The sequence below is a fragment of the Pyxicephalus adspersus genome, chromosome 11 (assembly GCF_032062135.1).
Source record: "Pyxicephalus adspersus chromosome 11, UCB_Pads_2.0, whole genome shotgun sequence".
NCBI lineage: Eukaryota > Metazoa > Chordata > Amphibia > Anura > Pyxicephalidae > Pyxicephalus > Pyxicephalus adspersus.
The window spans coordinates 24,914,765-24,939,942 of NC_092868.1; the positions used below are offsets into that span (position 1 = coordinate 24,914,765).

Consider the following 25,178-nt stretch of genomic DNA (forward strand, 5'->3'; position numbering starts at 1 on the left):
CGCATACTCGAGTCCGGACCGCGGTAATCCGCGATCGATGGCCGCGCGTACGTTCGCGCTTCCAGCGAGCGTGGATTTCATTGATGAATCAGGGGCATTGTGTATGGACCTCTCCAAAATAGTGGCTACATCTTACACTTTTGAACTAAATGGTCTTTTATTAGCTGCCTGATTTAGGCTCACCAGCACAGCTTTTCTCAACCTTTTTAGTATAGGGGAACCCTTGAAAATACGTTTATGTCTTAAGGGAACCCCTCCTATAATTACCATATCCATATGGTAGTCAGTGGGAAGAATGCCTCTTACATTGCTGGTCATTAGGAAGAATATCACCCTTACAGATAGCTAAAAATATCACTGGTCTCAGTTAAACTGACTTTAACAGTAACAGATTGTTTGAAGAACCCTCAGCAACTTCTGCAGGGACCCAGCTGAGAAACACTGACTGAAAAAAAGGAAAAAAAATTATATACCGGTATATATATAGTCACAAAACAGACCTCAAAAAAGCCAGTTAGTTGGAAATGGAAGCCTGGAAGTTTTAGTTCACATCATGATTAACTCAATCTCATAGCTCTCCCAGGGCCTGTGCCAATGGTAATAATATAGGACGTTTCTGAGATCATTCATTGGCATGTGCATTTGACCTGTAGTTAACTTCCCATTGACCTGCATTCAACCCTCTTCAAGTGGGTTTTGATTTACCATAGACCTCTACTATGGTAGATTAATAAACAAACCTGTTTATACAGTCACTTAATAATCCCTTCTACCTTCTTGAGCAGATTTCAGTGAAGGTGATGTATTTACACATTCCATTTAACATCAATAAGCAGTATCAATATGGTCAAGATGGGCTCAGTAACTTGCATTTGCCTTGTAACACAAGGGTCCAAGTTTTGAATTGTACCAGGACACTATTTGCATTGAGTTTATAGGTTCTGAATGTGCATAGGTTTCCTCCAGTTTCCATTTACATCCCAAAATATACTGGTAGGTTAACTGGCTTCATTCCAAAGTTGGCTTAATCCTCAACCAAGGTAGGGACATTAAATTATACTTGGTGAACCTACCATGGAGGTATTTACTCAAGCACATTTTGTTAAAGGATGACAACTATTTCCTTTGCTAGTACCTGGTACTTTGCTAGTACCTGGTTGAACCCCTTTTGCCTATGGAACCGCCATACTTCTTTGCAGCATTTTTCAATGTGGCTTATCCACAACTCAAAGTTTAATTCATAGGCAGTAAAATAACTTTTAAAGCCTGGCAGTAGAAAAGCCTCTTATTAGCATTTAAATGTATTGATCCACAAAAAGTTTTGTACATAGTCCTAAAGCTGCCTTAAAGCTGTACGTTTTCTAATTTTCATTCTAAAATTGACATTGATTCCCTTCAAATATTTTAAATAGACCCTTTTTTTCTGGTAGGGAGTCTGGGTGGCCAGAAAAGAGATTAAGGCAGCTACATATGATTTCCCTGCCTGTCCATTAAATATCCTGACTATGCCCTTGCCTTCCCTCAACAATAAAGAGCTGCATAGTTGAGGTACAGGACCCTTTCCCTACAATCTGGCCTTGAAAGGGTCATGGGAGATTGTTGAAAGTTTTTTTTTAGGAATCGAAATGCCCCCTTTATGCTCACTTTATAAAGAGGTCCCTCAGATTGCCAACTCCAAACCTAGGGAAATAAGTGCATAGTACCTAAAACCTGTTACAAACAGTAAACACAAAAAAAAGTATTTTATTTTTGCTTTGTTTTTTCTGATAAACGTGGATCAAATTGAATCTGGGCAAGTTATTTAATTTGAGTTAAAAAAGCAATGTGAACAAGAGATTGGTAAAAGTTTTGTAGTGTTTCTGTGTGTGGGTGTCCAAAGTGGCAGTACACTTTCATTTTATTTAATATATTTTCTTTGTATAAACATCTAAAAAGATTATTTAATCATTGTGTGCAATGTTCTTCAGGGAAAATCACTCAGGAAATGACACTTTATCATCAACTGTACATCAATTGGTAGAATTGGCAGGAAGCTTTTAAGAATCAACACAAATATTCTACACAGATTGCAGTAGCAATGATCAAACTAAAAGTGCCTGGTAATGTCAAGTAGGCACAGGATGGGGAGAGTTTAAAATATTTTTCTTGACGGATAATCAGTAAAATAAATGCATGCTGATCTGGTCTGGTCTGTCCTACTTTACAATCCATGAAACTTCAATGGTATTCTTGAGGTTTGTCCTTTGCTTTCTCATCTTTTTGGCAGGACTTCTACGCAACTATTTAGAGGGAGGTGCATTTAAGAAAAATCATTTCAAGTATTTGCAGCTGCCAAACTTTTTTTTAATGATTATGTGTGTAGCCAGATCCTAAATTGTCAACAGTCCATATTCAATATAGTTGCAAAGTATAAGTTTACTTTGTTTTACTGCCTAATTGAACTTTCAGTTAAATCTGTTTCAGGTAAGGTGGTATGGATGGCTAATCACTGCAAAAGAATATTACTAAAAAAAATGAATTAAGGAAAACAATTTGAGATGCATCCTGAGAAAATATGTACACATTTTGCATACAGTTTCTGTGGAAAGCAGAAACACTTCCCGCACAGGTCCACTATTCTGTGTGTAAAAGTTAACTACTAGTACCTACTAAAAAAAACAACCTAGGCAATGCAAAGTCTTTCTAAGCAATTGTGTTTTTCATGGGCTATGCTCTACTGCATCAGTTCATTCTTATTATTGTCTGTATTTTGGAATTCACATGGTGCCATTGGAACATCCTCCATGCTGCCTTTCAATGCCAGTACAGTCACATCCACCAATCAGAATGAAATCTACCGTATTTTTCGGCGTATAAGACGCACTTTTTCTTCCCCAAAACTGGGGGGGAAAAGTGGGTGCGTCTTATACACCGAATACATGTTAAATATAATAAAAAAAAATCATACTCACCCGATACCGCGATCCCGCGATGTCTGTATTAGTCTGTCATTTGCAATCCCTATTTAATGTACAGCGCTGCGTAATATGTTGGCGCTATATAAATCCTGTTTAATAATAATAATAGTCTAAGGTCAATTTTAGGGGAAGCCAATCAACCTAACTGCATGTTTTTGTGATGTGGGAGGAAACCCATGCAGACATGGGGAGAACCCGCAAACTCCATCCAAATAGTGTCCTGGTGGGATTCGAACCCAGGACCTAGCGCTGCAAAGGCTGGAGTGCTAACCCCTGAGCCACCATGCTGTTGTTATTCATTTTCTAATGACAATTATTGCATGTGTTTTACCTAGCTTAACACATTTGGATACATATAGGAATCACATAAAAATCAATTATTAACAAAAACAAAAATGAAAACAATCGAACACACATAAGTATTTCAGGATAGTATTTACTATGCAAAGTCTTGCAGATGGCCAGAAAGGATGTTGATCACAGTGATAGGGCAATGGCAGGGCTTAAAATGCCAGGATAGGAAGGGTCAGGCAAGTTATTTCATATCTTCACATAGTGCCAAATGGGTGAACTTGGGGTTTCAGATATGTGGTAGTAGCTTATATTTTATTAAATGTAAATGTATTAATAAATGTGTTTTCTGGACAGTTTCTTTTCTTACCTTCAAATTACCTAGTACAATGTTAGCTGTGCAAGCCTCCAGAAGCAGAATACTATTCCCTGGGGCTGGGCTGCCAAGGCCATGTAAAAAGCTCCTGTTGTCTTTCATTGCCACCTGTGTGGACTAAACTGTTACAAGTTGCTGAAATGAAAGAAAGGTTCTTTCATTCCTGCGCCTTATTCTGATCTATAGGCCAACTGTGTGCAGCAACACATTTCCTCCTCTTCTGCAAATCAGGGCTTACCCTAATGGAGAGAAGCACCTTTGTGTCGTGGTTAGAAGAGTTTTCCAGTAAATGTAAACTAACTGAATGACAATTATTTTGTAAAAGCACTGTGTATCATACCCATATAACTTCTGTTTGTACAAAATGGTTTTAACCTTTTTTTCATTTTGTTCCTATTATAGAATAATAACTGAAAACAAGAGAAGGTAATCCCAGGGTTTTCATACACATTCAGGTTTGTCACAGGTTCAGATTAAAAACAAACTGTACTATAATGATGTGTGCCAGATATATTGAAATAAAAGCCTTCCTCACCCAGGGTAGCTACACAATCTGCCCACACAATGTATGATTTGTGAGTGGTGTTACCTGGTCTACTCATTCTTCCATCGGTATATGAGTCACATTATGCCTTACAGCCACCCAACCCCCTTAGCTCAGACATGGGTGTGTGAGCACAGTTACAAGGATCACTATCACTGTGATTTCTGATAAGGAAAATCACCTGGTTGTAGCTATGATGACTATACAGTTCCTGTTTAATCATTATTACTTTACTGATACTTCAGGCAGTTAGTTGCCTGTTCTATTTTGAATTGCAGGGAGCTGAGCCAATTTTACTATTTTAATTACAGACCATATATTAAAGTTTGCAGAAGTCAAAGCCAAATTGTATAATTTCCGAAAGCACATTTATTAGAATTAAGAGATGGCATTGTTTGTGCAAGCACATACTACAGTGACATGTAACTATGAAACTGTTAATAAATACTATGTGCACAATACACAACATAATCTCAAACATTCTTATAGTTAAATGATAATGCTGACCCTAAAATCATTGTAAATAGACTTTACAGCAGTGTTATTTGTATTTTATATTTGTGTAAAAAGATTTTTTTATTGGCTAAATATGCCTTTTACACGTTTTCTATGTATGCTACCACAGCAGCCTGTTATTGTGTGATGTCTTGTGCTCTTGGTGTATAGCTGTGTTTTCTTTTTCCTGTACTGTCCCTGTAGTACAACCCTTAGTTAAACACTTTGATATCTGCATGCATTTTGATTACCTTCATTTTTACTCCTGCTGAGTTTAGATGTTTTTTGGGGAGTCAGAAGGCTTATGATCCCATAATGCTTTTTTACAATCAAAAATAATATTACATTAATACTACAATTTACAATAATACATTTTATTTTACCAGTCTTGAATAAACTACTTTGGATTTCATCCTGAGTCCTTTTGGTGATCTGACACTGTCTGTGGATCTTGAGTCAGCAAGTTGCCATCTTGTCCACAAAATAGTATTACAGGTCACCTACTTTTAGGAATATTTCTGTCTCACCATAACTTAATAAAGTCTTTCAACTATGTATACTAAGACAGAAGCATTGTTGGTGGTTGGTTGGTCCCTAGAACCCTAGGAGGGTAGTACAGTGGAGATGGCTGATGACAGACGAGTAAATTGATGCCTTGGACAAAATGAAGCCTGGCTTTATCATGCTGAGAGCACATGGCCATGCATGGTTGGCCTAAACAGCAAAGCTGTGAGAGCAATTGTATGATTCTGTGCTTGAACAGACAGAGAGCCAACCAACACCAAGCTGGGCAGGTAAATAGCCGGGAGGTGGAATATTTCTGATAAGGTCATACACAACATCAAAAAGGTAAACGTTAATGTTTGCTGTATCCTTATAAAATAAATGTGGGCAGGATGCCCTATGCACTCTGGACATAAAACTGGACTAAAGGAAAAGAGCAGAAAAATTAAGGGATTGAATGTGTACAACTGTGACGTGAAACAGCCAGCCCAGCCTCTGTCTATCTATGTGATGGTGTATGCATGATGAGATATGAAGAAATCGTCTTTCCTCCAGCTATTCTTGTGCTGATTTCAGCACATTGTACTTGTCATAAGCTGATGAAACCTATTGATTTCCCACAGGAATAAACAGTATTCTAAAGTAAAACTCCATTGCCTTGAGAAACCTAATATTCCAAGGCAATCAGATAATCACTTTTTCAAATAGCAATCATTTCTTAGTTGTTTTATGCCTGTATAGGCCGTTATAGCAACTCTGGCCAATTATATTCATACAAACCTTATGTTTACCACACCTACATTTTGGTATTTGGTAAAATTATATGTTTCTCAAATTGTATTTTATCTTGTACTGCCCACTGACAGTTGTGGGACAAGGGGAAAGATAGTAGTATATTTTTAAAACAATGATTTGGCATCACAAAGGTAAACATGTGCACTGGACAAAAAGGTGTTTTTCCACCGTTGGGCCCAAATGATGTGTGCTACTGATAACCAACCAATGCCCACATGTTTGGCTTAGTGCTACCTATCGAATTGGTATCTAGGAGTCAGTTATAAGCATATATTACAATATTACACTTTTGGAGAATCTGAGACCTATAAGAAGCCATAAATTATTTGAGCCTACCACACTTTATATATAATTTAATATCACGTTTGGGCAAACTGTCCTATTAACCTACTGGGCAGTTCATTTTTGTCCAGATTTATAGGTCTAAAAGCAGTACATTGTTTTTCATGAAAATTTATGAGTATAATCAAGTTTGAAACACAAAATCATAATATAATTTACTGAATGCAATACAAAATAATTTGAAATTCTCAGGAGGACGCAGCCAGAGGATGGCAGGACATTGGAAGACGCCGGAAGACACCAATGGGACCAGGTAAGTGTTTGTTTTTTACCTTTTATAATACCCCCAGTGTGACTCAGGGTTACTGCTTTCAGTTTGGTTTTTAACTTCGAGTCACACTCGGAATTACCACCGGGGAGGGTATTAATAACCTTCTATTAGGGCGAGAGATTTATTTAACTAAATGTCCTTAGCTGAAAACGGATTGTTTGCTATTTATATTCATGCTTCCATTGCAATGTAATCTAATCCCAATTGGCCAAGGTAAAAACTGACTATTTACTACTGACACCAAACTATGTAATGGAATTAAGTCCATACAGGATGTCTATAATCTACAACCTGGATGTACTGTTTGATTGGACTGTTTGAAGTGGCAAATTACATTTAATATAGATAAATGTAAAGTTATGCACTTGGGGGCTAACAACATGCATGCTTCATACTCTCTCGGGGGAATACATTTGGGGGAGTCAGAAATGGAAAAGGATCTGGGGGTTTTGGTAGATCATAGACCTAATAACAGCATGCAATGACAAGGTGCAATATCTAAAGCTAGCAAAGTACTTTTTGAATTAAAAGAGGAAAAGACTGCAGAGATCAGAGATCGAGACCTGATCCTGCCCCTGTACAAAGCATTGGTCAGATATCATCTGGAATCTGTCCTCAGGGGATCAAGAAGGATTTTTTCATGTTGTGGCAAATCGAAACAGGCTTTTTTTTCCTCCTCTTGATCAACTATATCTATTGCATTTTTGTCAGAGATAAAGATCAGATGTTTATTTGCCTTGTGGTTGAACTTGATGAACTTATGTCTAATTTTCAAACAAAAACGAAAAGTTATGATAATATGCAATCAATATTTTAATCATAATTATGAATAATTTTAATTCATTTGAGAGGCTAACTAAAAGTATATGAAGTCCATTTGTTCCATATTTGATTATATGGGTAATTAAATGATCAAATATGCCTTGCCAGATCAATATTTGACATTCTCCCCAAAAATTGATTAAAAATACTATCAAAGTTACAATCACTGAATAATTCTACATGCCTGAATGATCATTTAAATCTTAAAAAATGATTGCATCGTGTATAGCTGGATTTCTAATGTACATATTCTGATGCTTGTAGCTTTATATTGCATTCAGTAAATCCTTAGCATGGATGGATTAGACTGAAAAAGAGCTGCTGGCCTGCAGCAATGGACATCAGCAGACAGTCAAATTATCCTTATTTAATTATAATGATGATCATTTAGCCATATGTAACTACCTCTCCCCAGCATCTGTGTTCTATAATCTCATCTGAATCTTTATTGACATTGATCTGAGCATTATCCAGAGAAATGGCAGAACTGGCTCCACTCTTGAAGAGCTTTAAAGCAATAGTACCGGTAACAGAAAATCATTGAAACTTTGCCAGCGTTTGCCACAATGCAGATACCTATCATAGCCTCTCTTAGTCCCCCATGACCCAAATGTTTTTATAATATAGCATAAATAGGATGATGAAAGAAGAAAATCAAACATAAAATGTTCAGCTTTTCAGAGTAGGAAATTTCCTTTTGGATAGAGTATCTGCTGCAATTTTTGTACCATAGGTGGCTTCACTTCACTTTCTCTCCTATGGATAACATAAAGTCAGAGGATATCTATCCAATGTGAGGGAAATGCATAATAGTTGGTGTCCGGTAATAATTGTTATCAGTACAATTAGAAAGAGTGAAAACAGGGACACATACAGCAATAAAACCCAACAGATTTACTTCCTCACCAGACAAATTCAAAACTATAAAAGCTTTTAGTTATAGGTACATAAACTTCCTAAAGAGAATCCTTTCAGTCCCTGTGAAAATGATTTTTTTGAGAATATTGGAAATAGATTACTACCATTTTTTGTATTGCCATGGTAAAACCTATTTCTCATTACAAGAGATATGGACCAATTATAAGAAGTGATAAGACCATTGGACTAGTATTTATTCCTGGATATTCCTCTTTTACGTATCTCCAATTTTATTACTTACAATGCCTGCACCTTGCTGCACTGCTGGCTGAACCCTATGGTTCCCACTATCCTTACTCATCATAAATCATAAACTGTAACAGAATCCAGGTAAATGTGAGTTCTCAGATTCAAGTAACAGCTTTTCTTAATCAACTTCGCCCGCAAACATGGTAACATGAGTGAGAAGTTGCATTGCAGGGATTCAAGATACAAGGAAAAGCTAATGTTCTGCTAGAAAAGTATTGTGAAAAAAACCCTAAAATGTCAGAAAAAAGGCAGGATTTATATACCTGAAGAAATTTATGGACCCATGCAGTAGCTTTAATGGAGTTGTATTGTAATCACGTCAATGATTCTTTTTATTGGCTAAAGGAAAGTAAAATACCAAACAACATTTTTTTGCTGCACGCATTCACAGCTCAATGTATAATATAGAGAGGCAACTGCAAACAGGCAAGTAAGTTTGCTTTATTACAGAAGAGACATCGCCTGTGCTTTATGCAATAAAGAACCTACCTGCCCACATTTATTGAATATATAACTTTACGTGGTAAGATTTATTTCCTTTAAACTGAAAATACAAAATCTTGAAAAGAAAGGACCAGTTAGCAGGTATGTAACCTATTCAGGGTAAGGTAACAATGACCCTCTTGTATACACTTGCCCTTCATTGCTGTGTGATGTTTGCACAGGCTGGGTCATCCTTGTTTTAGTGACACAGTTCATGTGTGGGTGGTTTTCAGGAAGAGTATGCAGGATTAACCCAGTGCGGTGCACAGATTTAAGACTTCCGCCTCCAGCACTAAGTTCCATGGGATATGTAGCTAATGATCAGTTAAAGAGGAGTGTTGGAGCAGTGAGTCACTTCCTGAACACAGCACACACACCAAGAATGTATGGAGTCATAGTTACACCTCCCCTGGGAGAGTTTTGTCTACAGGGGTCCACCAGGGCCTGCAACTCCTCACAGCAGACAACCATAGGTATAATGTAACACAAATACACTCACTTTCACTAAATTAGACCAAGGCGAATTCTCTGAACATGATTCTGCAAACAAGAAGCAGACGGTGCCATGAGAGATTTTTGTGTGTGTTTTAAGATATTCTATTTTATAATTTGCAGCAGTGTCTGTATATACTTAAAATACCACAAAATTCGGAGTGATTGTTTTTTTTTTAAATTTTAGACATTTTTATTGAAGAGCATATATACATATCAGCCATTCAACTCTCTGTTTTCAGAAGTCAGATCACTTTTATGCTGACCATAAACGTAATGATACTTCAATCTGTTTAACTTAAATTAGGTAATTTGACTCCAAAAATGTGTTTGAAACTTCAGGTCAGTTTATTTCACATTGAAAGTGCACATGGCGGTTTAGAGGATTGTTTTGATGCATTTCCTTGGATGTAGCATGTCTTATGAATGTACATTTTGGACTGCAGACAGGTAAAATGCAGCCTTTCTTGTCAAATACTACATTTTTTATTTGAGCTCATGCATTTGGCAATTAAATGCATTTTACAAGAACTTGAACCCATAAAATCACTCTTTTTCTGGAACTTATCACTGAGGGATTATGTATGCTACTCAGCTGTTAAAGCCTAACTAAACCCATGCGATTCACCTATCCCGTATTCTGGGACTTTAGTTCCACTTTAAGCTAATGGCCACACAATGTGCCCCACTGTTAGTTTAATGCTTGTTTAAGGTTTGTGACTGGGAACAAAAAGATCAGCTTTTTATCCAGAAAATTGACTTTTAAAATTCTAATTAACATAGCTAATAACAATCTTACAATAAGAACATCAGTTCTCCCCCCATCCAAGCCACAAAAAGGCACAAACGTGTAGTCATATAGGAACCTATTTAATATATTTTTGCATTTCTCCTAGTTTTCACCCATGATGGCTAGGCTGGTTACATTATCCTTCTACTGAGAAGACACTGAGAATGCCAAGTAGGGTAAATCTTACAAAAACTGACACTTGAACCATGTTTGAACATCATGCAAGAATTGGGTTCCTCTTCAGGATGTTGCCAGAGGACAGTGATGTCTCTCTCTGCAGTAAAGCTGATGGAAAATAAAGTAGAATGAACATATATTTTAACTTATTTTTTGCCAAGTGGGGTGCAAGGGTAAAGCAGAATTGTGCCCCCAGAACATAGTATGTACGGTATATTTGTACATTATGGCAGACTTACCTGTCAATGCCCTCCAGAGCTATTATTTGGTGCTCCCTTCTTTTGTTGGCACTTCCATCTTCTCTTGGTCTTCTTCTAGGTTCTGAATCCAAAGACATTTTTAGCTGGGTCAGGTTAATGTAATATACATATGCAAAGGGATTATATAATCATTCCAAGACTGTGCAGTACTTTTTTAGTAAATGACCTTCAATACTGTTTAAATAATTATATCTTGCTTTTTCTCCAAGATCTTCTTTAACTCCATTCCCAACAACATGTACCCATTGTTACAACTTTTACCGAAAGAAATCACGTATCATTCTTATATATAGACACTGAAAAAAATCAATCCATAAAAATATGATGGGCACCCTTTGCATTAAAATAAATAGTTACATAGTTACATATAGTCAGTCAGGTTTTAAAAAATACAAAGGTCCATCAAAATGAAGCACTAGAAAAAACATGCTAGAAACCAGCATATTCCAGATAAATCTATATTTACATAGCTGATCCAGGGGAAGGCAAAAAAACCTTAGAAAGTGTAATTCCTTTCTGATCCCTTGAGTCAATCAGATATTCCGTAGATCAACAGTCTTTGATGTCATTTCTTTAAAACTTTAATACGCAGTTATGTTCTGTGCATCCAGCTTTTTCTTAAAGCAATCTATAAAATGTGCTAAAACGATGTCCTTTTCCGCATTTCCACAAACCTTACTGTAAAAAAATCCCTTCCTCATGCAGAAGAATAAACCTCCTTTCCTCCAGATGCAAATAGTACCCCCTTGTCCTTTGTAATGATCTTTAATTGAATAATTGTAAAGTAAGTTCTCTATAAGAACCATTTATATAGGGTGATCATACTCACCCCCCACACTCAAATACACCTTCTCATGAGAGAATAGAGAGTTACACTTCAGGTAATCTTTGCTCCCCCTTTCTTCCTATTAGTTTAGTTGCCCTTCTCTGCACTCTCTCCAGTTCCATAATGTCCTTTCGGTGAACTGGTGCCCAAAACTGGACTGCATGTTCCAGATGAGATCTGACTAATGCACTGTAAATGGGTAGGATTAGGTCTAGATCTCTAAAGTCTATTCCACTTACTAAAAAAGTATTTTGCTAGCTTTAGAAATTGCAGCTTAGCATTGCATGTTATTATTAGATCTATGATCTATCAAAACCCCCAGATCCTTTTCCATTTTGTGACTCTCCCAAATGTATTCCCCATAGACAGTATGAAGCATGCATGTTGTTAGTCCCAAAATACATAACTTTACATTTATCTAGATGCAATGTAATTTGCCATCTGGCTGCCCAACCAAATATCCAGGTCTGCTTTAATTTATAGACGTTTTGTATGCACTCAATACCATTGCATAATTTGGTGTCATCTGCAAACACAGAAATTGTACTTTTAATCGCAAACTCAATATCATTTATGAATAAATGAGGTCCCAACCCTGAGACTTGAGGTACACCACTAATAACCCTAGACCATTCAGATTAAATATGATTAATCACTACTCTCTGGATGTAGTCTTTAAGCCAGTTCTCTATCCATTTACAGATTGACTTTTCTAAACCTATCGACCCTAATTTGCATATTAACCGTCTGTGGGGTACAGTGTCAAATGCTTTTGCAAAGTCCAAATACACTATATCAGCTGGTAATCCATTGTATAATTGTTTACTTATTTCCTCAGATAACATTTAAAAGGGGAAAGCAGACATTGGTCAGGATATGGGGATATATTGGAATATCCTTAATACCATGTCATACCTGGGCAGGTGTGAACCAGGAATGAAATCATCTCCTATGATACAAGCATGTTTTCATTTCTTTGCCTTGCATAACCTTTGCTATTCACCACATCTGTTGTAAGGGAAAATAGAAAGAGAGATATAAAGAACAAGAAGGTGAATGTCAATAGACTGCAAAGGAAATTATGTTGGATTGCTTGAGAAGGCAGTAATATATCATATATTGATAGCATAGATAAAATATATTAGATATTATATGTTTAATCCAGGTGATGGGTCACCCTTGCCCTAACCATTTGTGGTAAGGAGTTGATGTGAGAAGTCTGTGTGGGCCTATTGTAAATTTCTGTATTTCGATAATACAACTGGGCACTGTTGCTTTAGTTTGCTTTATATGCAGAGGTACCATTTAACTATACAGAACACCAGGGATTTCACATTTCCTGAGCTGTAAAGAGTCTTCCTACTAATCTTAACAATACACATATACCTACTCCCTACTCTTACTGAATTGTCCATAGACAAAAGAAACCTATTATAAAAAAAGTAATCAGTCTGTAAAAAGCGATGTTTGGTACTGCCCCTTCTATCCCTAATGTCTACTCCATTGGCCTACAAGTGCCATTATGATAATTATAGCCACATACAGCCAGGACATTGGATGCACAGTAATACATGAACCTTCACTTGACTGTACCAGATTCTTTATACATCCTAGAGGTGTAACTTAGACAGTGATGCTATCCCCCCAAAAATCCAAAATCCATGCTGCTCCCTGAAGTAGTTGACAAGGTAAACTTTAGTTTAACTCCAGCTGATGCTCAAAATTTGATTATTTTTGGCCAAACAGCTCTCTAATCAAACACAGGCAAGTTCAAGCAGTACTAACTTTGAACTTGTTATAACGTTTTATCTAGTAGTGTTCCAGGTTCCGATATAGTCAGTGAGTCACAAACAAAATGGATATAGGAAACAATGAGGGACTTTTTGATACTACAAGCTGTGAGTAACAGCTTCTAGGGAAAACATTCAGGACATTGCTCCATTCTTACCATTTGATGCACGTGATACATTCCAAGAGCTGAGTTTACAATTTTGTTTTAAATATAAATAATGGATGGTGGGACAGCAATATTTAAAGTGAACCTGTACTGAAGTTAAAGTCATCTTAGACCAAAAACAGTTTACCAGGCCTTAGATGTGCAGGCTGCAAAACTTCCTTTATATTTTGTCCATTTTCCTTTATTTTAACCTAGTGATCACTGATCCTGCCAGTAACACATTCTAATCCTTTTTCTAGGGTAACAATACTCATTGTACTGTACCAACTGTATAAAGGAGCAGCATTGTCACTAAAGTATAGGAAGTATTTAGGAATTTCACCTATCCTCAACCAAAAAAAAGAGAGGGATCATTTGGAGCTCAGAGATAATTGGGAACAATGTCTGAACTGATAAAAGTGCAGCACAGGCATAGCACATGAAATAAACTCAACAGATTTCTGGCAGGGTCAAATGATATTTTATGCACATAAATGACAAAACAATTGTATATTGAACAGATCAAATGGAGTAGATTTGAGACTCTCCCTGTAATGGGTTTTATACTTTAAACATATAATTCCAAGCAAATAAATCAGGAGACATCATAAGCCCACATATACTACCTTGTGAGAATACATTAATGTGTATATATCAAGCATTCATGATGTAAAAACATGACTAGTGTATTTCAGCAGGGATAAGACCCTTTTAAATCATGGCAATGTATTTCTGTGGTTAATGTGCTGCTGCAGTTGTAAGGTCCTTTTATGAAAAGATCTTAGGGTTCCTCCTTGTTCCCCTGTGGATATTCTTCCAGGTCTTTCTGTTTTAGTATCAGTGATTCCCTGTTTCATAAATACTGACCCCAGATTTTGCAGCCATTACCTGTCATGTTGCCTGACTCTTGAAAGTTAGAGTTAGTTAGTTTGGGAACTACACCTGCAGTACCTCCCATAATGAGATGTTGGCTCCAGAACCAACACTTAGAGTAAGGTAACAATTATTTTGACAGGTTCCCTTTAAGAGATGTTTTTTGATTAGTTGTTTCGAGCCCTGCACCCTGTCATTCTTGCTTTTATGGGAATGTTGGCAAGCTGCAGTATTACACCCTTTGGATGTTTTATGTCACGTTCCAGGGGGAACCATTTTTCACAAAAGTCCCGCTGTACTAACAGCCAGTTCAGCCCACCTTATATGGAGCCAGTCGTGTGCAGAAGCAGCTACATATTATCCGCAGTAGGTTAGACATGAGATGGAAGACTTAAAAAGTGTGATTTCAGGTCACTCAATTATTTGTCTAATAAAAATCATGCGCAGTTTTAGTAACTGGCAGTCCTAACAACAGACTGAAATAGAAAGAAATATCGGTCTGGAAGTTAATTTTTTTTCTGTTGTATAAATGATCTTTTTACATGGCTTTTTGCCATTTTACAGTAATCAAGCAATTGCACAGAGTTGGCATGTGAACCTTTGTTACCTGAATACCAAGTAAATGATTTATTATTAATATTATTATTTGCTACTGTGTATTGTAGTTTGCAAGCGTATCACAAAGTCACTACTCTGTATGCAACAACTATGTGTTCTGTATAACTAGAGAATTGGCCTGTAGCGCAGAAAAAGCCATCTCATGACTATGGGCAGTCTTAAAAAGATTATTATAATAACATGTAAAAAAGCAAGGGTGTAGTGGGGCGGGCACATGTGGGAACGCCATGCCCTCACTTTTTTTCAGCAATAGGCACGTGTGTGCACTCCTATTTTGCAAAGAATTCTTTGGTGGTCCGTGGCTCTGGCCGGTCAACCCCCCTGCGGGATCAGGAAAAGGACCCGCTGGGGGGCGCACCGTGCAAAGCCTCCCGTTTGGAATTGCAGGCTCAGGGCGGTGGGTGGGTTGTGGGGAACACATCCCGCCCATTCTCCTATCACAGGCTCACACCTGTGATTAGAGAAGGGGCAGGTTCTGGTATCATGACCTCACTCTGGAGGAAGTTTTTTCCCCTTTGAGTGACACATAGGCAGGGGTGTATTGGAGCGGGCACATTTACATAACAATGATGCGCGTGCACGCTCGCCATGGATAGTACTGTGCCCCCTCTTCTTTTTTTATGACTACACCCCTGGTAAAAAGATATGTCATGTAAATCTACTCACATTGCAATAATTGAGGTTTCCTTTTTTTTCTAAGATGGTGCTGCATATTTGCAATATTTTACCTTCCACAAAGTGTCAAAGTCTAAGGGCTTGTTCACAGTAGTGCACTGTGGAAATGCACATGTTAACACAATGGTAACGCATGACATTTGCCTTAGTGCACTGGGTTGCCATTCCTTGTTCCTGGCACCGCAAACACACCTTAAGATCACACTGCTAATGCTCCATTTGACTGTGCAGTGCTCTTTACAAAATGCAGCATGCTCTATATTTCTTTGCATTGTGTTGCATTTGGTAGGCTATTTATTTGAATGCTGAACACCACATATTACAACACAAACTGCAATATGTGTTCATTTAGTAAAACCCATTGCATTGATATGAGTGCCTCTAAAAACTTGCCTTTAGAGCCTCTTCACATGACTAAAATAATGTCACAACTCAGATGGCTTTAATTAAAAAATTGGAGGTTAGCTGGTGGGATTGGCACTTTTACCATCGATTGACGTTCCCCTGTTTACCGGCACTTTCACAACTGATGTCAAATGTATATAGTAGTGATCAGACAGTGTGCTCTTCTCTGGGACATTCCAGGTTGTGGCATCCCCACTCACACCTACATTGCAGTAATGTCAGTGCCTGCAACCACATCACAAGTCGCCCTAAAGAAGAAGCTATGGGGCGCCAGACCCAAAGACGAGAAGCCACAAGTGAGAGAATAAAGTTATTAAACACAAGTAAAGTAGTGACAATTTAAGACACAGAACCACAATGTACATTGCCTGTTTGAACAGAAATAACTATGTCTGGGGTGCCATGCTACAAACTGTGTTTTGTGCAAAATTGTGCACTGTGGGGCTTCCTCACACCTAATACATTGGGTTGCGCAGTTCTAAAGCAAGGACAAAGCAAAAAATAATGTTTTTCATAGTGAGTTGATATCAATATGCATTATTGTGTGCTGTATAGAAACCAAAAGAAAAAAATAAAGTCTGACAAATAGCAATAAAGCCCCCTACATGCACAAAACCGCACACCTGAATATGCATGTGAACAGGCCTGAAGAGAGGGGGGTGCAGCCGCTACATCGCTCTGGGACCTTTAAAGCCCAACGCGTCCCATAACTTTTAATATAATTTAAACATTTATTTCATTGATGTAATTTTTATTGTATTTTTTAAAATTTTGCAAGTCTGTTTAGTTTCAAAATTAAAAAGGCACGTGGGTCACAGGGTACTTGACAGTGGTCAACCGTTTATGACATGAGACATTCCTGAATGCCGCCCTGGGAGAGAAGTCATGTGGTCTACAAGGGTATTCCCCGATCGGCGGGAAGTGACGAGGAGGAGGAGGTTCGGGGCACAGTGAGAAAAAAGTCATCAGCCAACCAATACGTTGCGTAGTCGCCGCATTCTGAGACACTGCGAATTCAGGAAAGCGGACAAAGTATTCGGTATTGAGTCTGATCTAGCAAAAGAGAATAATTTTGATGATGTATTTCAGAGTTTCGCCAGGTAAAAGGCCAGGAAAGCACCTTTGCCCGGCAAATGAATGCTTTTATAAACGTCATTTACTATTCTAAATATATTACTTTATTATTACATTTATATCTACACATACGTATCGAAATGTATCGTTAGAAATAAATAATAAACACACATACATGTGTGTAGAATTTTGTATAGGGGCCCACACACCTTTGTACCTGCATGTGAATGTCCTGTTGCTGCTCATGTCTTAGTGTGAATCTTCCCTAAAGTGAATAGAAATTCTGCGCTTGTTGGGTTCTTCAAACGTTGGAAAACAACTCCTGCTTATATGAGCCTTGTTATCATGGATTGGGGAATAAATAATGAAATGCAGTGTGTCCCTATAGCGCTATAAAAATCCTGTGTATTAATAATAAATCTGTACAATATAACAGCACAGCTGTGTAATCCCTGGAGCAGCAGCAGGACATAGGACCGCACGGACACCGCGCTGACCGCAGCCTGAAGCTCGCAGCCCCTCACCAAATAGGGAAGTTTAGTGATTCAGCCCCCGGTCACCTCCACACTCATCAATATTCAGGAGCTCATTACCATGGCTAACACCCCAGGAGGAGCTCACAGAAAAGGGCTGGGCAGCCATTTTTGCAGGGACTGACTCCATGGAAAGTTTGCTGATGTGAAGTTGCCTTAATTTTAGCTTTTTTATTTTTACATTTTTCATTGACTTGCAAGCATCGTGCGCAATACAGAGAGCTGCGGAGACCATGAGTGCCAAGGACTCATCCAGCCCGGTGGAGAAGTACAAGCTGGTGGTGGTGGGAGGAGGTGGGGTGGGCAAGAGTGCCCTGACCATCCAGTTCATCCAGGTAAGAGATCACTGGCAGGGTGGCATCGGGGGCTTCCACATTGAACACAGCAGGGTGGAGCCCAGACTGGCTCTGTAGAGTTGGAAAACTTTGTGTAGCTTTAGGGCTTTCATTTCTCTTCATTTTTTTCTTGGGTTGGGTGTTTAAAGGGACTGAACCATGAGCCAGCAGGAGATCCGAAGCTTCTTTGTATTACTTTTCTACTTTGATGTATACAATCCATAGGGGTAAATTGTCATTTATAAAATGCAAGCAGCAATACCCCACCCAGCTGCATTAACTCTTTCCTTGCTGCTATGGGAGATCTCTGGGTTTAGCTGGCTAAGTGGGTAAGAATATTTTTTCTTTCTTATTCTAAAAACATCCAATTTCCATAAGTGGTTATATTTGCTTCATATTTTTGGAACTTTGTTGTTTTATTTTTTTTATTATTGAAAGTGAGCTATTAAACTTTCTCTGGCCAGCATTAGTGTTGTGTACCTTATTATTTGTGTTAGGGTGCTATTTTCACACCTCGCCTTTTTGGTGTGGTTGGTTAAAAAAAAAAATTCTGCATACCGCTTCCTTTTTGTATTTTTAAGCAAAATGAACCTTTCATAGGTTAACCATGTACAAAACAGTTTAGTTGCTTTAAAATCAACCCCAGATATTTTGAGTTACTACTGGATATAAAGTAAAAGTTCTCTGGTATTTCTATTTTTTATGATTTGGTTAATTCAACTAGGAAAGAACTGTGTTGGTGTAAAACAGCTTGTTTAAATAAATGTAACCTATTATTAACATTTATAATAAAGCAAGTGAGGCATTTTGCTGGTTGAACTTTGTTGGTCATTTATTTGGCGATGTGACCTACATTCTTTCTTATATAAAAGGAATTTGAAATGTAGCGGTAGTCCACCTTGATCATTTCAATGCAGTTGCTGCTATGAAATGGCCAATATGACACTGCCAATGCGTAGTATTCTGAGTGAAAATACATTGGCATAAAAATCAGCATTCTAGGTACAAGAATTATAGGTGATCAGTAAGAAAAAGAAGATAGAAAGGATTGGAAAAACATATTCTACATACGATAGAGCTTGGGAGATGTTATCAATACAGACAATTGTGATTTAAAAGTGCAAGTCACTTATGGTATGATTGGAATCCACTTCTAGTTATGTGGAAAATGAGTGGGAACATTGACATTAAATCAACTTACATAAAATGATTACAGAGGAATTTTCTCTGGATCCTTGTCAAGTAAATATTTTTGTGACTATAAATGAGCAATAAAAGCAAGTGACAGCTATTGACTTGTAATTAGTGACTGCATAGGTTTGCAAAGTGGCTGAAATCCCCCTACCTGTTGTTCTGGGTATGTGTCTATAGCCATCATAACTGGGTCAAGTTATAGATCATTTAGTATAGATCAGGGGTGTCAAACTCAAATACACTGTGGGCCAAAATTAAAAACTTAAACAAAGTCGCGGGCCAAACTTGAAACTAAAATAGCACCGCTACTACGATTACCTGCGTCTATAAAACAGTCCAATACGGGGCTTAAAGTTATGTTCTAGTGGCCAGAACTCCCTCTTCACTGAAATAGCACCGCTACTACAATTCCCCGCGTCTATAAAACAGTCCAATGCGGGGCCACGCATAGGCAGAGAGGCCACTGGTCTATAGACGTGAGTGATGCCGGGAATTGTAGTAGCGGCGTTATTTCAATGCAGTGGCCGGACAGCTGCAATTCTTTTTTAGGATTCCTTTGAGGGGCCAAAAAAAAAGACGTTGCTGTCCAGATTTGGCCCCCGGGCCAGAGTTTGATACCCCTGGTATAGGTGATTCTGACTCTTTCTGACAACTCCTGGGCTATGTGCAAACAAAGAACAGATCAAAGCAAATATTTTGATCAATCTTAGATTGTAAGTTTTATTGGTCAGGGTCCTCCCTTCTTTCTTTGTAATTGTTCTTATCCATGATTCAACCCCTATTTTTGGTAAAGTGCTGCATGATATGTTGGTTATTTATAAATAGGAGTTAATTATAATAAACAAAATCAAGTGCTGGAATGTTTCATTTGTTGGGCTGGTAAAGCGATGCCTGCTAACATTTGTAATTGGTTACTGTGGGTTGTTGCAGCCCCTTTTTCTTTCTGCTTGGTAATTACATACCCCCTTATGGTCCTATAAAAATGTATTTTGTGCATATTCCAGAAGTAATATTTATAGTAAAGGTAACTCCAGAGAATTCCTTAGCTGTTTAGGAATCAATGCAATAATTACACTTCACATGTTTTTGTCATACAGCTGTATCTCTAGGTATAATAACAGATTTAGGAATATGGAGGTCAACAATGTTCTATTATAGCTGTTGTATTCCTTCATCATACAGGCGATCTCTGCCTACAATGCCACATTTCTGGAGCTTGTTGTCCAGATGGCAGCCTTAAAATATTTGTTCTACATGTGCATATTCCATGCTTTGTGAAGTCCATTCATACAGCTTTGTGATGTTCATTTTATTTCCTGATGCTCTCCATGTTTCTGTAGCCTTACATCTATGCACACTGAGGCATAGCCAACAGCTTGCTTAAATATTGTAGGAGACTCCTATTGTCTACTTTATTTTCACTTGCTCTAGTCTTTTTTTTTTTTTTTAAATATTAGTACAGAAGAGCACCGCTAATTAATTAGCCTAATGGAAGTTTTTATTTGGCCATTCTGGCCTAACTCCGAGTGGACAGACTAACGAAAGCTGGTTTGTAGTTGTTTTTATTGGGTTTTGTACTCCTTAATTGACAAATCTGAGCTTTTTAAACGCATTTCTACATATAGCCATGAATAGCTCTTTCAGGTACATTGGGGGTAAAAACATTTGCTTTTAGCAAGTGCCATTCTCATACTTACTGGAAAGTTTTATGTGACCTATTCAAAGAAAGGAAGTTGTAAACTTTGCATGTCTTGCAAGACATCTAATATGTGGCAATGCACGTGGCTATCCCTAAAATGAGTAAACCTGAAAATATTTCAAAACAGGTTATAAAGGAATAACCAAATCTGATCTGAAGCCACTCCATATATAGAAAATCTTTACCTGAACATTTTTTAAAATATAGGTAACAAAACCTAACATATACATGGACCAACAAAAGGCAAATAAAATACAATATATGTAGTATGTCTGATATCTGGGGTATGTCTGTATATAAATGTTGCAGATGTTTTCAAGGAAGTCCTAAAAGTTCCCTTTATATATTGTTTGACATTACTACAGCTGTTCTCTTGATGTGAAAGACGCAATAGTCTAAAAGTCTTAACATGTTTTGCGCACACTTCTTCTTCATGAGATGCAACAAGTGACCATAAAAGTCCTTCAATTTACAAAGTGCTAATCCCAATTGTATCAGGTCTCTTAAGGCAACAACATTAGATATGAAAGGATATCTTTCAAACATTAAACAATATTATATTGTAATTGATATTATGGAGAACTTCTCATGACTTAATAAGTCTGTTTTACACCAAGGCTGTCAGGAGGCTTGTTTCAGATTCTGGGGTTAGTGGGGGTTTAGTGTCGTGTCCCGGAGTCAATAACGACTGGCTAATGTTTCCCTGCATGCTATTCTTGGACCAAATTTGGGGAAGAAATGGACAGAGATTGTTACTCAACATCTTGCTGTTTATTCATAAGTGCTGATAAACTGTTTATGAACAACTGATTAAGAAAATGCCAAATTTCCCCAGATGTTCTTGAGTTTACATGAGTTTGTACTGTACTAGCGGCACATAATAATGAAGCTTTTTTAAAAATAAATAAAATATCATCCCAAGCTAGTTTTACTTGCAATTAGTATTTCAAACCTAAAACCTTTTAATAGGAAGGCAATGTGAACACATTTTAAATACATTTTAAACCAGCGTTCCCTTTGAGCATGCGTTGGCTGTTTTGTCTGGATTTAATGCCTTGTACACAATCCCTTTTATGGGTATAATTCTTTAGCAGAAAATTGTGTCTTGAAAGATTGTTTCCATGTGTTTTAGGTTCATTTTGCCCTGTATTCCCTAAAATAACACAAAGCTTTCTTCCCCTGTTGCATGGCTTGTCTGCTTTACCTTCTTGTCCTCTATCAGTCTGTAATTACATGGAGCACTCAGCCTTGCTCCTGAAGGGGACTTTATGTATTCAGTGATTCACTTTCTGTGTAATTCAGTTATTGCGTAATCTTTTTCTGCCATAGGGCACATCTGCACATGTTGAATAATGTTTTCAACATCCTATCTTAACTCTTTCAGGTTTGTTTAATAAAGCTAAATTCAGCACAATGATATGCAAAAGGCAGATATCCATATCAGCCAGGATTTAAAACGGAAGAGCAGACCCTATGGAACAAAGTTAGCAGATTTTTGTTAGAAAGTTGCAACTGGCTGATAAAACCAGATCATTGCTGTTTGTTAGATTTCGAGTACAATGGAAGACTTGGACCTTTTTTTGTTCTTTAGTTTGGTTATTAGATGGCTTCTTATTGGTTGTGTTATTGTGTACGATGGTGACTAAACCACCAAAAGACATCAAAGGTGCAGACAGCATTTTCTTTAGTGTACAAGTGTGTGTGTATATATATGTATGTATATGTATATATATATATATATATATATATATATATATATATATATATATATAATATATTTGTATACAGTGCGTGCATAGGGGGAAATGCTGTGTTCCAGTACTAAAGCTGTGGTAGTAAAATTTTATGTTGTGCAGTGTATAATTCTGACCCCTGCATTTATGCACTTTACATACACCTGACACCGGCCCAGTATATGTTACATAGACCTGATCCATGCTCCAAGTAGCTTACTTGTGACCCTGACCCAGAAGAGAGTAAAGCAGCGTACACACTTGCAATATTTATCATTGGAAACAAACGACTAACGGACGATTGTCCGATAATCATTAAAAAAAAAAGTGCACAACGACACCTACGAACGAGGAATGTCACTGGAAACAAACGACAAACCTTCAAAAACAATCCTTTGCATTTCAATTCATTCATGTAGACATTACATAATTTTGAAGCATTCAAAGGAGATTATACAATATGACTTTAAAATATGTGGTCAACTTTACAGATAAAAGGCTTACGTTTTTACTTGGTGACTCCTCTACCCTGATCAGGATTGTAAATGAAATTCAGATTTATAATCAAGACCCAAGGGGGTTTGACATAAGCACAATGTTGTGGTGGAAAAAAATCAACAAGCATGATTTCATTGTTTGAATTGAATTCTTGTTTTATTTGCATGTCTGAACATTAGTGTTCAGTGAGTGACAGTTTTTGCTATTTGGATGAAAACCTTGGAGTATTTGTTGTAACATTGTAACAATACAGTTGTTTTATACATAAAATCATAATGTATATAAATATGTGGGTGACATTTAGTATTTGGCTTGGTAGTATTTAGAATTTAGTTTATAGAAAAGCTGTGTGGAATTTCTTCCACCTTCTCATATACCTAGCATGGCTTTAGCTGACTTTCCGAGTGAATGTACAGTCTTCTGTATGGGATCTGCTTGTCAGTGCGGAGGTGATGGGTTGTGGCCTCAACAGAGATTGACCTGTCGCCTTTCTCAGAAGAACTCCCTGCAGATAATGGACAATCTGTCCAGGCTGCTGGAGGAGCATAAAACTGTCAGTTTATATAGCTTTAGCTTTCTTTCATGTGATTATGGTCACTGGTTCTTTTTAAAGCATATCTTTGTATTGACTTGTCACCTTTACTTTGTTCACTGTGGCCTTCTAAAATCATTAGGGCCATCTTGGACCATCAATGGTGAGTGAGCACATTAGGTGTTTGTTCTTTTATGACAGCCTGACATTTTATCCATTTTGATGGAGTAAATCTTTAGCTTGGACTCAATGCATCATTCTTATGGTACATACATGAATGAGCATTTACAGTATGTGTGCTTCATTAATGCAATATGTTTGCACCCCATTGCTCCAACAAGAGGTCTTTTATTTCGAGATTATGTAAATTGACATTGCCAAATTCATTCTAAAATGGTAATTGCCTGGATGTAAAGATGATCTTTTGGTTTCAAGGCTATGTACACACGTGCAATATTTGGCATTAGAAAGAATACACAATGCATGAATGAATGCTGTACATACAGCACCATTCTGCTCATGGAGAGGGGAGGAGGAGAATGATGGAGCGGCACCCTGCTGCACTCTCTTCCCTTCACTTGCATTACAATCATTCGTCGTCTGTGAAACCGCCAGGACGGTCGTTTCGACGATGGATAATGAGCACTGTACACATGCAAGATTCTCATCTGATACTGGCCCTGAGCTGATTTTCGGATGAGAACCATTGCACGTGTATACGTAGCCTTAGTTCAAACACTTGGACAACTATGTAGTTAACTATGTTGCAAGTTGTGTTGCAATTAGCAGAATACCTGAGTTGAATACTCATTCTAGGTCAGTAATACAGAAAACATCAAAAGGCAGAGATAAAAATGGCAAGCTGTCATTTTTACAGTTTATTTCTCTTTGAAGGGTATTGATGGCCAGTACTTTTGCCTCAACCTGCCTTTGGCCACAGCTTGCAGAGTTTAGTTCATCCTCTCTAACAGTGTTGCTATTTAGAAAGTAAAGTATTTGTTCAATCCAGAGCTTCTGTAAAAAGGTGGGTTAAGTGTTCATTCATGAAATGGCAGTCAGCTTCTGACTTACCTTCATAAAGATTGGTACATGAACACCATTGGAACTCTCTTGTATTTCATACTGTGGATTTAGTTAACATTCCAGCCTGTTGGGGGATTATGGAGTGGTTTCTGTGTTTGGATAAAGGACAGATTCCTGTTTTAAGCTTCTACTGTTTTATCTAGTTTGCCCCACCCTACTCTGATCTATCACCTTAGGGCATTTGTTGTCAGGGTTATGGTTTGTTGTTTTTCTTGCAACACATGTAGTCATATATACTTTGTGAAACTAATATATATTACTCCCAAATGTTTATCCAATAGTGTTTTGAAGGATTTAAATTGTATCTGAATACAAAATAATAGATGTATTATATTGCAGTTAACCAGTCCTTAGATGTGACTATTTTTGTAATCCTTTTTGTTCCTATTTATTTTTTT

The 25,178-nt window shown here is 37.5% G+C and overlaps 1 protein-coding gene across 3 annotated transcripts in view; it reads left to right on the plus strand.

The window, feature by feature from the left end:
* Positions 1-17,165: 17,165 nt before the first annotated feature.
* RRAS (RAS related) overlaps positions 17,166-25,178 on the plus strand; it is a 28,299-nt gene continuing 20,286 nt past the window's right edge. The window contains exon 1 of one of the 3 annotated variants that reach the window (XM_072427312.1): positions 17,166-17,199. Coding sequence is in view for 1 of the 3 variants with exons in the window: in XM_072427310.1 (XP_072283411.1) it covers positions 17,940-18,041 (102 nt within the window). In the remaining 2 variants the exon portion in view is untranslated. Of the gene's footprint in view, positions 17,200-17,787; positions 18,042-18,181; positions 18,371-25,178 lie in introns of those variants that run through there. The other 2 variants (XM_072427310.1, XM_072427311.1) reach the window with 2 other exon arrangements.